General features: G+C 37.2%; 1 protein-coding gene across 1 annotated transcript in view; it reads left to right on the forward strand.

Annotated features, from left to right (window-relative positions):
- Positions 1–9,147: 9,147 nt before the first annotated feature.
- IDH3A (isocitrate dehydrogenase (NAD(+)) 3 catalytic subunit alpha) overlaps positions 9,148–17,345 on the forward strand; it is a 637,839-nt gene continuing 629,641 nt past the window's right edge. The window contains exon 1 of the mRNA XM_044077799.1: positions 9,148–9,300. Coding sequence (XP_043933734.1) covers positions 9,274–9,300 — 27 coding nt within the window. The 5' untranslated portion in view covers positions 9,148–9,273. The remainder of the gene's footprint in view (positions 9,301–17,345) is intronic.

A 17,345-nucleotide genomic window follows, 5' to 3' on the forward strand; every position in this document is an offset into this window, starting at 1 on the left:
CAGTCATTTCTAGGGACCAGTCTGCCTACCTGGTTAACAAATACTAAATGAATAAAAATGCTAGTCTATTCTATGAATTCCAATAGTCCTTGTTACATAATATTAATTATAAACTGCTGTATTTGATCTTTGCTGTTCTCAAATATACTTCTGTTTCTCTCTTAACCAAAAAAGTAAAGCTATTCTCCATGTAACATTTACCGTTCTTTAACTCATACTTATACATTATAAGCCTATTCTTTAGGTTTCTTTCAGGTTAATGTATACTGCTGTTTAAGTTGTGCCTTGTAAACTTTTTCTTTAGCTAACCATGTCTCAGATCTGAGACACAAATCATTTTGATGTGTTCTGTATTTATACCAAAGAGTTGGGATATTTTGCAGACATCTTAATGGTTATGGACATCAGCTGGGTGTAAAAACCCTGTGTTTCTAAAGTATAGTCAAACAGTCCACTTATGCTGTGCTGAAGAGGTTAAAAGAAGGCCAAAACATGCATGTCCACAGCTAGTGGAGTTTGGCTTTATTGGCCTGGATATATCCACAAAGACTTAAATAGAAAAATAGTAAAATGTCATGGACATTCAGAAGCCATGTAGCTGAAACACTTGATGTCCTTAAGGGGTCATTTGCATATATCCTATGGGCCTCTATTACAGGAGGTTTAAGGTATCACACAGTGAAAACTCTAGCTTGGCTAGGTTTTTCTTATAGTTTTTGCCAAAGTGTTTTGTATTCATGGAATGGCTAGTTGTCTTTTTAGCTTTTGCAGTAGTATTTACTGTTTAATATAAAAAAAGTTTGTTTACCTGTATATACATTTACCTTGTCATACTGTTTCTTATTACTTATTTCTTGTCTGTGTTTCATGTGTTTTTATTCGTACATTGTAATTATATTCTTTTTCATATAGTTCATAAATACTTCATTAGTGTTTATGTCTCTTGATCTGGGTTGTGGCTGAAAATGGTCTTCAGACCAGTTCACTTGCCTAGTTAATAGATGCAAAATAAAATAAATATATACCTACTCTCTCAAACTCATTAAAATGCTGAATTAAATCACCTACTAATTAAACTCCTACTCCATATTTACTTCCACTTCTGCAGACTTCTTTGTCTTGCCCTCTTCTATTCACTACTACTTTTCTCAAAATTCTATCTAGTTACAAGCTATCTGTCTTTCTCACTTCTTAATCAATCTAAAGTCTTGCATAACATCCTTTCTTTTCCTTCCACTTCTGGATTTTCTTCCTTGCCTTACTCTTTTCTACTCACTAATATGTTTCTCACAATTCTATCTAGTAAAAAACTATCTGTCTTTTCTCACTTCTTAATCAATCTGTATTCTTTAAAAATCCTCCAAGTCCCACATGTAAATTATTAGCTAGCTTTAACATTATATCTTATACACCAATGTGTACTGTAATTCCTCAAATACTGTAAATGCTGTTCTGTACTGTTGAATCTGTTTAATATGTATTGATTCATATTTGTTTTTAGTCCACTGTCTAAATTGTACTGTGTATTGAAGCTTTTCTCCCCGGGTCTCCGCTGAAAACGGGCTCCCAGCCCAATCGGACACTACCCCGTAAACAAATGTAAAATAATAAAATATTTTTTCCATATGGTAATAATGTCCTCTTTGCACAAACATGTTTTTGTAAGTCCCTTGATGGATACTTGTATTCATGATTGGGTTTGATGTGTCGCACCTCTTAAAGACTATAACTTAGGCAAGGTGCTATAATTTTATCTCAGTTTTATTTCTTGTCTGATTTTTATTTGCCTGATTAACAGTCAGTTTTCTTCACTGATCCCAGCAGCAGTGTGCTCACCAGCAAATTGCTACTAGACTCTTTTCCTTTTCCAGTCCACAAGTCCACCTTAACTGCCTGGGTGAGGACAACTCTTCCAAGGGGGCCTAGTTCACTAGGAAGGTGAAGAACCAAACATGGATCAACTAAAATAGATGAGAGAAGAAGGTCATGGTACAGTATCATCCTTACAGTTTACTAGGAGAACCTTGTACTTAACGTTCCTTGCCCCTACCAATCATTAGAGGTACTGAATACCTAGAGTGCAAGGACTGACGTGTAGTTATCACTGACCTTGCATGCCTCTAGCTGAGTGAATGTACTTGTGAGGCAGTATCCTCACAGCCAGTTGTTCCACCTTCAGGTGGTACTCAAGCAACAGGCCTTTCAGCATTACCTTTTCACAGAATGGGTAAGCCAACATTAGGTGTTCATGACCATCTCAACCTATCCGGCTCCTTCTGTGCCTGTATTCGACATTCAGACCGGGTGTAAGATGTTAACACAGTCAGGACCTCATTTTTTCTCCCACAGAAGTGGTGACCCTTTTATTAACTAAACCAAGTCAGCACATGTGTTTCATACTTACTATCTGTGGACCTGTTGTTATGTAAACAAAAAGTTTTCATGCTGGCTATGTGTTATGATTTTAGTACTTACAGAGACTAAGAAGTATGCTTGTTGTCTAGGATGTAACTACAAGTTTCTTATACAACATACATATAAATGAAAGTGGGCAGGAACGCAGGAACTTTGTACTTTTTTCATTCTAAAACTGAGTTCCTGAAAGTTTTGAAGCTAGAGCCTTACTTTGGAAGATTCCATCATAATCTGTATTTAATATTTGCCCAATCTTGCAGAAACCGTTTAATTGTAAAAGTAACAAATAAAGCGTAATCAAATAACTTCAGACTAAGTCTTTTCTTTATGCATTTTCATATCTCTTCATCTCAGAGCTCTTTTTTTGACAACCACTTATTTATTTGTGATGAAGTGAATAACATTATTATTAAGGATTTATTGTTCTCTGTGGAAGAGAACAAAAAGAGTTATTTTTTAACTTTAAATAATATTGAGAAAAGTATTAGTTCTATATTCCAAAGAAAGTGCAGGAAGCTGGATAGAGATGTGAATGAGTATAAAGAGAAGACCCAATACCCTAAACCGAGAGGCCTTTCCTTCCAGAAGGAAGGTGGTGGTTTTTTGAATGAGGACTTAGAGGTTATGGAGAATGAAGCTCAAACTAATGAAGGGAATGATAATTTTCATCAAAATTTTCCCCCTCTTAGAAGATCGGAAAGGATCAGAAATAATTATGGAAGGAACCATCAGGGGAATTTTCAAAAAAACTACCATTATGGGGGGAAGGGATTTGTACACAACAAAAACAGATATTACTAAGTAGCATATCTGATTGTTCAGAGCAATGTACTAGGGAAAATGTGATTAGCAAGAATGGATATGTATGGACAAAAAATGAATATAACATTTATAATTACAGTACTATAGAAGTTAGTGAAACACATTTTGACCTCTTTACTAAAGGGTTAAAATATGTACCCAATAAGAAAGCAGACATCAGAAAGGTTATGATTGATTTAAAGCTTTTCCTTAGAAAGAAAAATCTGGAATTGATATTTCAGGGGAATAATGTGAGGGGAAGTAACATAGAAGGTTTGAGGAGAAAAAGTATTTACAATCCCCCTTTGAACCCCCAACTTAAAAACTTTGAAGTATTGATGGAAAGGAAAATTAGGAATGAAATATCTAAGAATTGGGTAACTCCCAATTTGACAAAAGAGGAAACTGCATTACTGTTTAGTTTGTCCAACGATCCGGGCCTAAGAGTAACAAAACCTGACAAGGGAGGGGGGACGGTAATTATGGACCAGATATTTTATGAAACTAGGATGTTGGAAGTGTTGCAAAATGAGGACAGGTATGAAAGAGCATCTTTGAATGAGGTCAATATAGGTAACAAAAAAATCTGGTTGTCTTTAAATGATTTGTTGCTTGAAGGAAGCATTGACTTGGACCTGTTTAAATATTTGAATGTAACTAAACCTAGGGTACCCACAATATTTGGGGTACCCAAAGTTCATAAAAACGTTAACAACCCCCCATTGAGGCCTATAGTAGCCTCAGAAGGCTCAGTAACCGCACCCCTAGCAAAATGGCTAGATGAAATGTTAAAAAAGGTGGTAAAGGAGGGGTCTGGGATAGTGAAAGATTCATGGGACCTATTGCAGAATTTGAATAAGGAAATTTTTGATAAAAACCTTATGTTTATTACTATGGATATAGTTGATCTCTTTTCCTCAATTCCATTCGAAGAAGGCTTACAATGGTTCGAGGAAGCCTTAGTTAATTTTGGAAAATTTACTAATAACGAGTTTAAGTTGATTCTTACACTGATGGAATTGGTTCTAAGTAATAACTTTTTATTCTATGAAGGGGAATTTTTTAAGCAGAAGAAAGGGATAGCAATGGGGGCAAGATGTGCCCCCATATATACTAACATTATCCTGTCAGCTTGGGAGAACAAATTTATTATTAACTCACCTTATAAGAAGTGCTGGAAAATGTATAAGCGATACCTTGATGATATGTGTGTTTTTATGGATAGGAAGGGAAATGGAATTCACAGCATTTTTTGACTATATTAGCCAGTCTACCAACTTTTTGAAATTTACGTATGTCATGGATTCAAGCTGTTTAAAGTATTTGGATATTTTTATTGGAAAGGGAGAGGATAATTTTTATTCTAGAGTGTACAGAAAAAATACTTACTCTAATTCATTTCTGGCATATGATAGTGCGCACCCCCACTACCAAAAAAAAGGTATTATAAAAGGGCAATATGTGAGGGGGAGCCGGATGTCTTCGAGAGATGAAGACTTTGAGGATGAATGCAAGACTTTGATGAAGATGTTTTTAGTTAGAGGGTACCCTTACCAATTAATTAAAGGAATAGAGGATGAAGTAAAGTTAGGTAGGATGGATAAATTTAAGCCCATTTTAGGTGAAATGAATTGGCAGTCAAACTACAAAAAAGAAACGGGCAATGAAAGTGGAAATTTTGTTATGGATTTTAGTGGAGAAGCTTACAAAATAAAGAATATTTTAGAGAATGAATGGAAAAAATTTAGTGAGTTATCAGACCTGGATTATTTATTTAATAAGCCCTTTAAATGCACTTTTAGAAAAGGCAAAAGTATTAAAAATCTCTTAGAAAATAAAAAATGCAATGGAAATATTAAAGAAGGTAGGGTAGGCACTTTCAAATGTGACAGGTGCAATCAGTGCATATGGGTAGTACCCAAGGAGTCCATCTATCTAAAGAGTAGGGACTTGTTAATTACAAGTAGGCATTTTGCAAACTGTCAAACAAAGGGAATAGTCTACTTAGCTACGTGTAAAAAATGTGAAGCATTTTATGTTGGCAAATCCGAGAGAAAATTAAGGAATAGGATTTATGAACATAACTATGATATTAAGAATCAATGTGCCAACAATGCGTTATATAGACATAAAGTGAACTGCGAGGGTGCCTCTTTCACTTTTTATGTCTTGGAAGTAGTAGACATGGATTTGAGAGGTGGTCCTTGGGAAACCTCAATCGAGTATAAAGAACTTTTATGGCAACTAAACCTAGAGGCCAACAAATTTCCTGGGCTCAATGACAGTATATCAATAGTCCCAGTACTAAAGATGAGAGCTGCCAAATTCTAAGTATGACCACCTATGTTTCCATTGCCAGGTCAACCACTCACTATTATATGAATTTTAATATGAATTTTAAAAGTAATACTTGCATGTTCAATTATTTATATGTCATTATATAAAAAATTTTGTTATATATTTATTTTTCATTTTTCTTACATTCATTTATTTATTCAACATAAGCACCTTGCACTTTATAGGGTTTATATGTTATGTATGTTCCATCTTTTAAAAACATATATTTAGATGGATTCAAGTATTTTTTTCTGCCCTTATTTTCTAACTGTAGATGGCACTGTTTGATAAGGATTGACTCAGTGTTTTTTGTTGAAGCACTTGTACATATTTGGTGTGAAATATATATATGTGTTTTTTTAAGGATTTTATATTCAATTGTTTTAAATGTTTTTAAACAAATAGGATTTCAATATAAATATAAGTATCAAATTGTTTATACACAACAAATGGCTGAAAGAAATTAGTTGTAGACTAGATTCTTTTCCCGTTTTTTCCTTTCTGGTTACAAACGCTCATTTTTTGAATTAAGTGTTTAATTAGTCAATTGATTCATTAATTAGTTAACGTATACACTCTTAGTGGGTATTTAAGGTGTTTAGGAACCTCAGTATGTATTCTGTTACATCCGAGGAAGTAGCCAAAACGAAAACGCAGTGGAGAGTATTGGCGTTAATGTGGATTTTGTATCGTGGAATTGAGTGTTCTTGGTTGACGTGTTGCTGTGCTTTTACTGATTATTAAAACTATTGAAGAAGAACTCGACTGCCTTATTTCCTCCACAAGTAATTCTGGTTTGGTAAAGTACTGTTTCTTACTTGTCTCCGTCCATTTGCCTTACTTATTTATTTGTCTTTTGTTGACTGAGAAAAGTCTAACTGGACAAAACTATTGTCAGTGGAGGCCTAGAGAGAAAAGCTTCACATTTAACTTACACATGATGTACATTTACTATTGCAGAGTAAAAACATCTATGAGCTTATTTACATTATTTTAAATATTTTTAAATATTTCTTACATGAACATAACATTTTAATGCAAAAGCAAGAGAGAAATTAACATAAATTAGCTAATTATTGAATAGAGAAATAACATGCAGTAACAACGTATTTATTGAATAATGGCTGCATGGAAAAGATCAAACTGGGGTGTTTTTGAGCTTAATTTACAGACAGGTAGAATGTAGCTTAAAAATGATAAGACAGATATGAAAGGAGAAGTTATAGAAATGAGCAGGAAGATAAATGGACAGAGGAAGAATTGTAGTTAGTGGTGGGGTGTGAGAGAAGGAGGAAAGGTAAGAGTTTAGGAAATAAGTGCAGTATGAGGAGGAGTGGCAAGGTACTAAAAGACTGGGAAGCAAAGTGGCTGTAAGAGTTGAAGAAAAATGATCTGAGTAAAGCTAGGCAGTTGAGCGAACAGAGCCATCTTTCACACAGGTGCTATTTAAGCAAAGGTTTGAAAGTAAAGTTTTAGAGTTGTTTTAACTGCGTGGGGATTTCATTCCAGAGTTTTGACACTTAATGAGAGTAGAGAGAGTCTCCAACAATGTTGAATGTCTTACTGATGCATAGTAAAAGTTTATTGTTAGAGCAAAGGTCTCTAGTGGGTGAATACTACAGTAGATTATTTTGTAATGCTGGGCATTGCAATAGGTTGTGGGCAATGATTAGTTGTGAATATGGGAGTTCAAATCAGTTTAATTGTTTTAATGCAACGGAGTGGTGTGTTGGTACTTACGTATTATCGCAACCAAATTTTCGTGATAATTACTGTTGCTTCCTGATGTTTACATGTAAGTGTTAAAGGTGTGACAATGCCAGAGAAAGGGTTCTCTTTCACAATGAATGTGCTTTTAGGCAGGGTTATCAGTAACAAATGACAAACTGAATGCTGTTGTTTCGGTATGCACTTTGCCGGCAGCATGTCATGTTGCTGGCAGTAAAGTGCATACAGACTTCTACTGTCATGGCTGCTGTCTGACTACTTTTCCACACATAAAAAGGCACAGACACAGGAGTAATGGTTTTGCTCCACTTTCTGTTTTTAACAATTTGTTAACATGGGTTCAGGTTCAAATGAAAAACCTGCTATATTCCACTAACGACAGGAAGAATCAGACAGAAACACTTTTTCCATATTGTTCTTACTACGTGTAATCGGGAACCCACAATCACCTATCAACATCATCCACCCTGCAGTTTTACAAGCATTACTGTATGTCATTTTCCCATTGCAAAGGTTATTATGCAGTATGGTAACAGTTTTTTTAAGAAAGGATTACTTTATGACCCCAAAAATTCCTGTGTGTGTTTTCCTTGTTTGAGAGCTTCGTTCCTGACAGTTCAAAAATTCCATTCATCAGTAAGACAGCATGGATGACAATTCCAGCCTGCATCTGTAATGCACGCAAAAAGTGAAGAGTATTTCTGAATGTTTTTCTGTCCCTCAAAGTAATCCACAGGTTTTTCAACAGCCAAAAGGAGTCTGCACAACACTTTATAGTGTTTCATGCGCTCATCTGTTTTCAACTAAGCGAAATTCGCAACTGCAAACATCTGGTTGCGATAATACGTAAGTACCGGTGTGTTTTATAAGGTTGGTTGGTTGCAAATTTAGCTATTTTGTAGTAGCAGAAGGCTAGTTCAGTTTTGTACGTAGTGTTGGTATTTTAAGAGTAGGAGAACATATCATAGAGAAGGAAAAGAGTTATGCTGCTGCTATGGTAATCCTTACTTGGTCTGTTAGGTAGTGTTTAGCTCTATAAAGGGAGCCAAGTTTTTGGTGAGTTTTCTTGATGGACGGTGCAGCGGTAGCGTTGTCACCTCACAGCAAGAGGTTCTCTGGTTTGATTCGCAGCTGGAGTGCCTTCTGTGTGGAGTCTGCATGTCCTTCCTGCATTTGTGTGGGTTTCCTCTGGGTGCTCTGGATTCCTCCATGTTACAAAAACATGCATCTGGAGTGTTTCTTCCTGGGCCTCTGCTGAAAATTGACTTTGTTCCAAGTCGGACTTTCCCGGTTAACAAATGTTAAATAAAAATAAATTTAGGTAATATAAAATGTGTGCTTCTGGTTAAGGTGTTGTTTTGGAGTAAATAGCATAAATAGTTTTTTTTTTTTTTGCGTTAAGCAGCAAGTTAGATTTTTTTTAGCCATATTTCAATGTCAGTAAATGATTTTTGAGTAATTTCCTGTAATCTTGCTAGGATGGGGCAGAGCAGACAAGGTCTGTATAAAGTGACAGGTGCTGTAGCAGTAGGACGTTTATTTATGCAAATATTAAGTAGAATTGACCCTTGGGGAGAATAAACCCTGAAAGGTTTTGCTGTCATTTAGTTGCCTGCTGTCTACTGCACTGTAACAACACTTTTATAAATACAAAACAGAGGACTGGCTGTTAATAAAAAAGCAGTTGCTAATATACATTCCTTGAAATGGCACTAAAATTAATTAAAGAATTCAAACGGCAAGAGACCTCTTCTACAAGTTGAAAACACGCGCTTTCAACACTGTAGCCAGTACCACACAACATCCGTGGGAACAGCTTTTCGTAATACTTCCTTGTTGTTTCAGGGGCAAGCTATTATTTTTGCTGGGGCGGAGATTAAGGTCCAAAGCTATTGCTATAGGGTAAAATGAAAAGGAGGTGCAGCTAAGTACTGATGCCAATCTTAGTAAAAAACTAAAGGCAGATATTATAAACAGGAGACGATAAAGGGAATGGCTGCAGTTGTTGGGAGGTCGATGGCAAGTGGCATTGTTTGATTATATATTGTGTTAATATTGGCGCATTTGCTGTAAGCCAGTTTGAATGGTTTAAGTTTAGTACGCATGCAATCTAGTGCACATGCCACTCTTACTGCTGTATGCTACTTATCAAATTGTTCATTAGCCTATGCCTTAGTAATTAAAACGTGTGGTGTAAACGACTGGATGGTTGGACCTTCTGAAAAGGCCGTATTTGCTCCAGTTGTATTTCGGTGCCCGAATCCTTGTTTGTTACAGGCCACGGACATTTTTTTTAATTGCGCAAGGCAGTTTTTTCATCCGTATTCTGCGTAGGGTAAGGATGACTTCTGATTAGAGGTGATTTGGGCTGACCGTAGACGTCCATTTCAGAACAGTGGATGAAAGTCAAACTGCAAAACAGCATCCGCTGAACAATGTGAACTGCAGTATGCTCTTATTATTTGGGGATTTGTGTCTGGCAATTGCGTAGGCAGAATAGCTCTCAACCTTCCGTCTCCAAAATGAAGAACACTAGCCATCATAACGTGGAGCAAATGGGTAAAACATGGAGCACATACTAATAGCCAACTAGCAAGTTCCACTAGGAAGGTCATAGGATGAGTAAAATAATCTGGTTGTACTTATAAAAATATATTTTAATGAATTAGTACGATTCTCTTCTATTTACTGTGGATATCCCTTAAAAATTCCTAATAGTGAATGTGTGACAGACCATTTCGATGTGGAACTTCGAGGACTATGAACTTTTTAAGACCCCTAATTAGGTACGTTCCTCGTAATTAGGTACACTTGAGAGGTATGCAGGCCAGAAACTGACAGTTTGTGGTGGTAAGCTTGTAGTGCTGCCATCACGCTATTCCCTCACGCTTTATAAAGGCATCTTTCCTAATGCCTCCGTTACACATTGATGACTGTATTCATAATTTCTTTCCAGTGTCGCCTCACAGTAAGACGTCGTCCCGTTTGATTCTCAGCTAGAGCGTCTTCTGTGTGGAGACCGGCGTGAATGGGCATACCTTCGTTGAAGGTTGTGCGTCAGGGCTGGCAACTCGGCACGTAAAAATCTACTGCCAATCATTAGCGGACCGGAGTTCCGCTGTGGCGACCCCTAACCGGGAAAAGCCGAAAGACATAACAACAACAGCCCCTGTAACGTTACTTACACAAAATAGACGTTTCTTTAAGACAGTTGACCCGCTCTGCATATTCGACCTTTTGAGCCATGCTATTTCTGACAAATGCTTAGAAAAAAACGGTACATTACAGGTAGTAATGATAGTAATTTGAGTTGGTGACAAATTTTACTTTGAGAAAGCGCACGTTAATTCACGTTCGCTAATTCTATCAACTTTTCAAGTTAATAGTACTAATGTTTTAGAAAGTGCCCCTTATCTTGGAGGTAAGAGGTTGATTGAGATCTGTGAGAGTGGAGTGAACTTCATGTAGTATTGAAAAGAGGACCCCCACTTAGTAGTGTGTACATTACTTATTTTAATTTGTTACATTTTTTTCAAAAAATAAACGCTAATGTTGAAGTAGGAAAAGCTAATGAAAAATGTTCTGCAGTTAATAGGCAAAAGGCATTGGAAGTGGTGGGATAAGGGATTTGTCATTGCCATTACCCCCTTATAGTTAAGAAGTACTTCTGAGTTCCTTACACCTGAGTGATTTGCTGGACAGATTCCTCATCATTTGAGGTGAAAGTCATTCAAAAAAGTGACTAATGCTCTTTTCAGTGGCCTAAAGCTTCATTAACATTGCAATTGGTCAGTTGACTCTGAATCTTTCAGGGTTCCTTTGGCACATCTAAACAGAGAGCGAGAAAAAAATAGACCCTTGTATTTTCAAGTGGAATAGATGGAGAGGGGATATCAAATACAGATTGTTATCCTTTAGTAACAAATGATTACCAGTGAGCATAGCCACATATCTAAGAGAGAGAGAGAACCAAAACAAAACCTGGAAATGTAAAGTTTAAACCTGACTGAGGCCTCTACTTCATATAGTTAGGTTCAATGGCTGTTTGTTATATTGGAGTCCCTGTGCCTCTACACCAGCATTATCTTTCTTTTCATTTACTTCCAGACTGCATAGATGGATCTGAGGCCTTGTCCTTCATTGTTCACCAGTCTGCTGAACTGCAAGCCACTTCGCCTCAAGGATTCCAGCTTGACCACCCACTAAACATTGCCAGTTGCTAATCCTTTATCTTTGTCTCTCACCCATGTGTTTTTTTTTTTCAAATACTTGGTATTCTTTTTAGCTCTTAGGTTTTATACAGAATTTGGTCATTGCCAAAGTCTGTGGTTTTGTCTTGTTTATCTCAAGTAGTCATTAAGATGTGCTGGCTGTAGACCTTTATTGTCCCATTCAACACTCACCTGGAGGTGGCAGTTTTGGTTGTCTTGTCCTGTACTTGTGCCACCCTTCAGGTTGCCAGACTACATTTGTCTGGTTCTAACCTTCATTCCCAGACTTTTAGCCTGAGGTTAGGTGTTCCTAAAATCAGCTGTTGTTACCTTGTGGCATCCCCTTTGTCATTTGCCTACCAACCATCAGCCCTTGGACAACATTTTTTTCACGCTTCAGCCCACCTTCCACTGATGCTGCAGGCAACCCTGCTGATGCTGGTCCACTTGATTTTGTCTAGCCAGGGTTGGCATGCCTGTTTCCACCTTGATAACTTATTGGTCATAATGCCTAGTGTTGGATATTGGACACCAGGCCTGAAGACAGGCTATTCTTCATCATCCCTTCTGATGAAATCTTCATCTTCAACTCATAGCTTTGGTTTCATATTCCCTTCCAAATCTGTGGTGCTAGGCTCACTTCAGAGTTTTTAGTCCCTGTCTGTTGCATCTATTGGCAGTGTCCATTGGTGGCATGTTGTGGACATGGTTGGACCGAAGATGTGTTGGAAATGACATCAGAAAAGTTGTCATTGATGGGGAGTGGTGCCTTTTGGTAGGAATTTATTTTTTTAAACAAGAAACGTTTTTATTAAATTATTGTATGTGACATAGGCAGTCTTACATTTATATAAATGAAAACCATATTAACATAATTTTAGTTGCAAACATACATCACAAACCATATTGACATGATTTTAGTTGCAAATGTTCTACATCACTTACAATCTATCCAGTCAGTGTCAGTCAAACATTAAATAGCTCATTCAAATCCTACTTTCTTTTAGACCTTGTTCCTGCTCTGCATGTATTCTTTCCATATTTCCCATTTTTTTCTATGTCATTTACTCATACCCTTTTCTAAAAATCCCAGTTCCAATTTTTTTTTTTTGTTACTATATTCACTACTTCTCGGGCAGTTGGTTTAGATGTTGAGTTTCATTCATCCATCCATTCTTGACCCCTTTTTCCCATTTTGCTGATGGGGTCGGGATGTCAATTCAACAGTGACTATCATCTCGAGCCAAGGTTTACACCAGTGGATGATTAGCCCTGCCGCAGTAGTTCATTCGTACACACACACACACACACACACACACACACACACACACACACACACACACACACACACTTACCTACGGCCAACTTAGAGTATCCAGTCTGCCTACTGCATGTCTTTGGAATGTGGGAGCAAACCGGAGCACCTGGAGGAAACCCACATGACTGCAAGTAGGACATGCAGACTAGAGTTTGATTTCCATTTTCTAATAATTGCTTTTTTGCCAGCCACCATGATTAGACTCTGTAAGACTTTACTATGTCAAGGCAATTCCGATTCAGTGTCATAGTTCAAAAAAATAATTTCCTTAGTTAAACCAATTTGCTCACCCAGTATCTCTGACAGAGTAGCCTGCAAGGAATCTTTAAAGTCATTACACACCCAGAAAATATGTTCCCAATTACATCTTTCTTCCCCATCACACCTCCAACATTTGCTGTCTAACTGAAGAAAAATTCTATGGAGTCTTTTTGGGGTATAAAATGCCTATGTAAACACTTCCAAGCAAAGATCTTGTAGATGTTGAACATTTTGGAGGCATACATTTAACTCCCCATTGTTTCTTTGAAAAGAGAGATTGGATAAGCAATTCATAATGATGTCTAACCTCCTCTGATTGATACTTATTGTTATTGTGATGTGAGGTATTGCCAGCTATGCCAGGAGATGTAGGGCAATGGATGTATAATATATGGTAGCATAGCTAACTGGAGTTTTGTAAAGAAGTATGTGTCATGTGTATATCAAACTGATTTGTACAGATGCTGGTGTTGAAAAAAATGTATTTGTAAAGCTGCTTGTGTAAAAACAAAATGTGCCAACAGCGGGTCCTGCTGGACAGAAAGGAAAATGCACCTGTATGTCAGACTGTTAACTGTTGAAATTAAAGATACTAGAAGAGGAGAGGTTAAACTCAGCCCAGCTAACTTTTAGAAAAAAAAACAACCTGAAATTAAATTACCTAGTTTAGGCCATAAAGATTGTATCTTACAGTTCTGATTGTAGCCAGAGACAAAATGACTGGGAAGGCAGGGACTAGGAATCCTGCTGTATTGTCTTTATCAGTAAACTAATTGCTACCCTGGAAGGGTGGAAGTGTTAAAATGGTTTTATGGCTTACAGATGCTGTAACACATCTTAGCAAAGCTCTGTCTGTGTGTATGGTAACACATATGTGAGAGATACTGGTTCAGTTTCTAGTAAAGGGGGTAGTATGGGAACCAGAAGTCAGATGACCAGATGTATGTGATGTCATTCTGTAATCCAACAGTGAAATGATGTTTGAATACTAAATGAGACTGAAGTCTCAGTGCAGTCTGTTTTTGAAGCCTGACAAAGAAGGATGCCTCACCCACTTCATCTTGCTTTGCTTTAGTAAGTAAACAGGGAATAGTAATTCTTTAGATCAGTCAGGAAAATATAGTGAGAGTAGTTAAGTACTGGTTTCTGTTTCTGCGTGAATCTGTTCATTTGTGTTATTTTAATATTTCCTATGGCTGAAACTCATGGTGTTTATTGTAAATAGATATTTAGTATTTTCATGCTCTAATATTTATTAAATATATTTAAACATCTCATTGTGGCTGGACCTTTGGAGAATATTTTAACATTTGAGAGTACTTATATTTATTTGATGATGCTGTGGCCACTCCTGAGAGCATTGCCACATTAGTCAAACACTACCAATTTGTGTTAATGTTAATATTACACAGCATAATTGGGTACCCTTGTAAAAGCCTTAGAGTAGTTGGTGTTGGAGTGTCTGGTGGCAGTAACTACCTTGTATTCTGGGCAGAAGGGAGCATAGTTAGTGAATGTGTGCCAGCCCTTCCCAGGTGTGTGTGTGTGTGTGTGTGTGTGTGTGTGTGTGTGTGTGTGTGTGTGTGTGTGAATCAAATCTGTGTATGTGTGTCAGCTGCTTGGAACAGGGACTCAGAGCGCTGGTTTCACAGAGAGGGTGGTAGAGTACTTGGCTTGGACACTTGGCTGAGGACTCAGCTCTGTAGCTGTGCCAGTGGGGAGTCTTATTGGGATCTTGGAGAGAAAAAGAGGGAAACCCAGACCACAGACAGTGTGTGTTCCCCATGTGCTCTTAAGGGAAATTGTGCTCGATGCAGAGAGCTACATCTGGAAATACTGTGTTTATTTATTTTTGTTCCAAGTGAACGTCCCTCATCATTGTCTGTGTTGAGGATTCAGACTCCTTGATTACTGACCTAGAGGAGGGGACGTCACAAGTTATCATGCAATATTTTGTATGCTCTAATAATTATTCCTTTTTTACCAGCACCTTCTGTTCTAGATTTACTAAAACTCCTACCAGTGCTGGTCTTTTCCTTAGGATCCCCCAATTTCTTTCTCTTTGCTTATACTCTATCAATCCTTGATGGGGAACACAATCTCTAGCCAGCTGTCCAAATAAATTCTTGGCCCATTCTCATTTCCTCAATAATTATCTGCTCCTAATACCTTATTTTTTTAGCCAGTTTTCTCCAATAAATTTCAACCTCCTGTAGCCTATTGTCTGTATCCCTAATTGCAATGAATCTCCTTTCTACATTCCTGTGTTGGCCTGGTTCTTAGAATACTTTCTGCTACTTTGAGTATAATATTCTGTAAGTTTATTGCTATTCTCTTTAAGGATCTGCACCCAAAATCCCAGTCTCTCCTTGTTTCGTAAGCTTCTCCCTGTTTCATCATCATCCCTTTCCACGTATAGGTTTCTGCTTGTGCTATGTATCGGAGCCTACCTGTGTAACTCTGAAATACCCCTTCAAACTGGGTAATCCCAAATTGCCTTGTTCTATTTGACAAATCAGCTGTCCTAGTTAATTCTTGGCTTCTTCCTCTCCCAGATAAAATACTTCAGATCTTTATTAGCTGCTGTCTACAACTTCTCATCTGGTTGATAAAATATGCCCGACGTGTATAAAACTAAAGGGACTAAGAACATTTTAACTGCCTGCATCTTGCTATCCATATCCAGTTTCTCAGTTTTTGTATTATCTTTTGTTTAGTGCCTTCCCGCATATCCTTAATTGCTACAGCAGAATCCTGTCCCCATAAATATGGATATTACTGAGCCAATTCATGTGTGGGTACATAATTTACAGCTATTGTCTTTGTTTCAGTTTCATTAAGTTTGTATCCTGAAAAGATATAAAACTGACCCAAAATGTTCCACAACACTGAAATGTTCTTTTCTGATTTTATCAGGTATAAAGTAATATCATCTGCAAATAGTCAACTTATCTTGACTGCTGTACCAATTATATCCTTGAAACGTTCTTTTCTGGTTTTTATCGGGTATAAAATAATATCATCCGCAAATAGTCAACTTTTCTTGACTGCTGTACCAATTATATCCTTGAATTTCTGAGTCTCTTATTTTCTTTGCCAGTGATTCAAAATATAATGCAATTAAAGGGGAAAGAAAACACCCCTGCCTCGTTCCTCTTCTCAAACAGAAATTATTAGAGAGGAACTCGCCCACTTTTCCCCTCCGATCCCTTGTATAGCCTCCTAATAAACCTTATACTTGTAACAGGGAATGCAAATGCTTCCATTTCCCTTCGCATAAACTCCCAGCTTACTCTAGAAAATGCTTTCTCTGCATCAAGACCCACCAACAGTGGTACTTTCTTATATTCTGCTTCCCTGTGCATCATTAATGTTGTTATATATTTGCCTCCCCTCCACAAAACCACATTGATCCATATCTATCAGTTTTGGCATCACCTTTGCCATTCTTTTAGCCATTATAGACATAAACACTTTCTAATCATGGTTTGCAGTTGAAATGGGCCTGTATGAAGCTGGATCAGCTGGGTCTTTACCCTCTTTAGGTATTACAGTCACCACCGCTTTCTTCCAGTATGTTGGTGCTTCTCTTCCTCTTAAAATAATGTTAAACAAAACCTTCCAAATCTTTATCAGTTTTTTCCCTCCTAGCTTTCAGACTTCCAAAGGAATACCATCTGTTACTGGGGACTTTCCTGTGGACTGGTTATACATCGCCATTTTATCTCCTCTCCTCCTTTCCTGTTAGTAATTGAGCCTCGCCTACATCTAATCATGGTGTATTTAATTCTTCCATAAACATTACCATTTGCACCTTTTCTTGATTTCCATGTATCTTTTTTATAAAATTCCAGAAATATTTTCAGTACCTGTAACAGGATCTCTCATTATCTTCCTTGTTATAGGCTCCCTAAGCTTGGCGACAACCCTTTCTACTTTCTCTTGCCTGAGTCGTTGTAAGTTTTTTGTGCCCTGGTGTTATCAGAAACAGTTGGTTAACACCAGTCTTTCTAAACTCGTGCATATTATTGAGGTATTCACTTATTTTCAGTTTAGCATTCTACAATTGCTATTCTTCTTCTCTGATTCCCCCTATTCTGCAATACTTTAACATTTATCAGTCCCTCTAAGTAATTCTTGTTGCTTCTTAACCATATTTCCCTATTTTATTTCCACACTATTTTTAAACTCCATTTTAATTTTATCCCACTCCCTAGCTTTATTTTCAGAAGGAATTTCTGTCTTTTCTAATGGCTCCCAAATAATTTCCACTA

The sequence above is a fragment of the Protopterus annectens genome, chromosome 7.part0, assembly GCF_019279795.1.
Source record: "Protopterus annectens isolate FY-2018-M chromosome 7.part0, PAN1.0, whole genome shotgun sequence".
In the NCBI taxonomy this organism is placed as follows: domain Eukaryota; kingdom Metazoa; phylum Chordata; order Ceratodontiformes; family Protopteridae; genus Protopterus; species Protopterus annectens.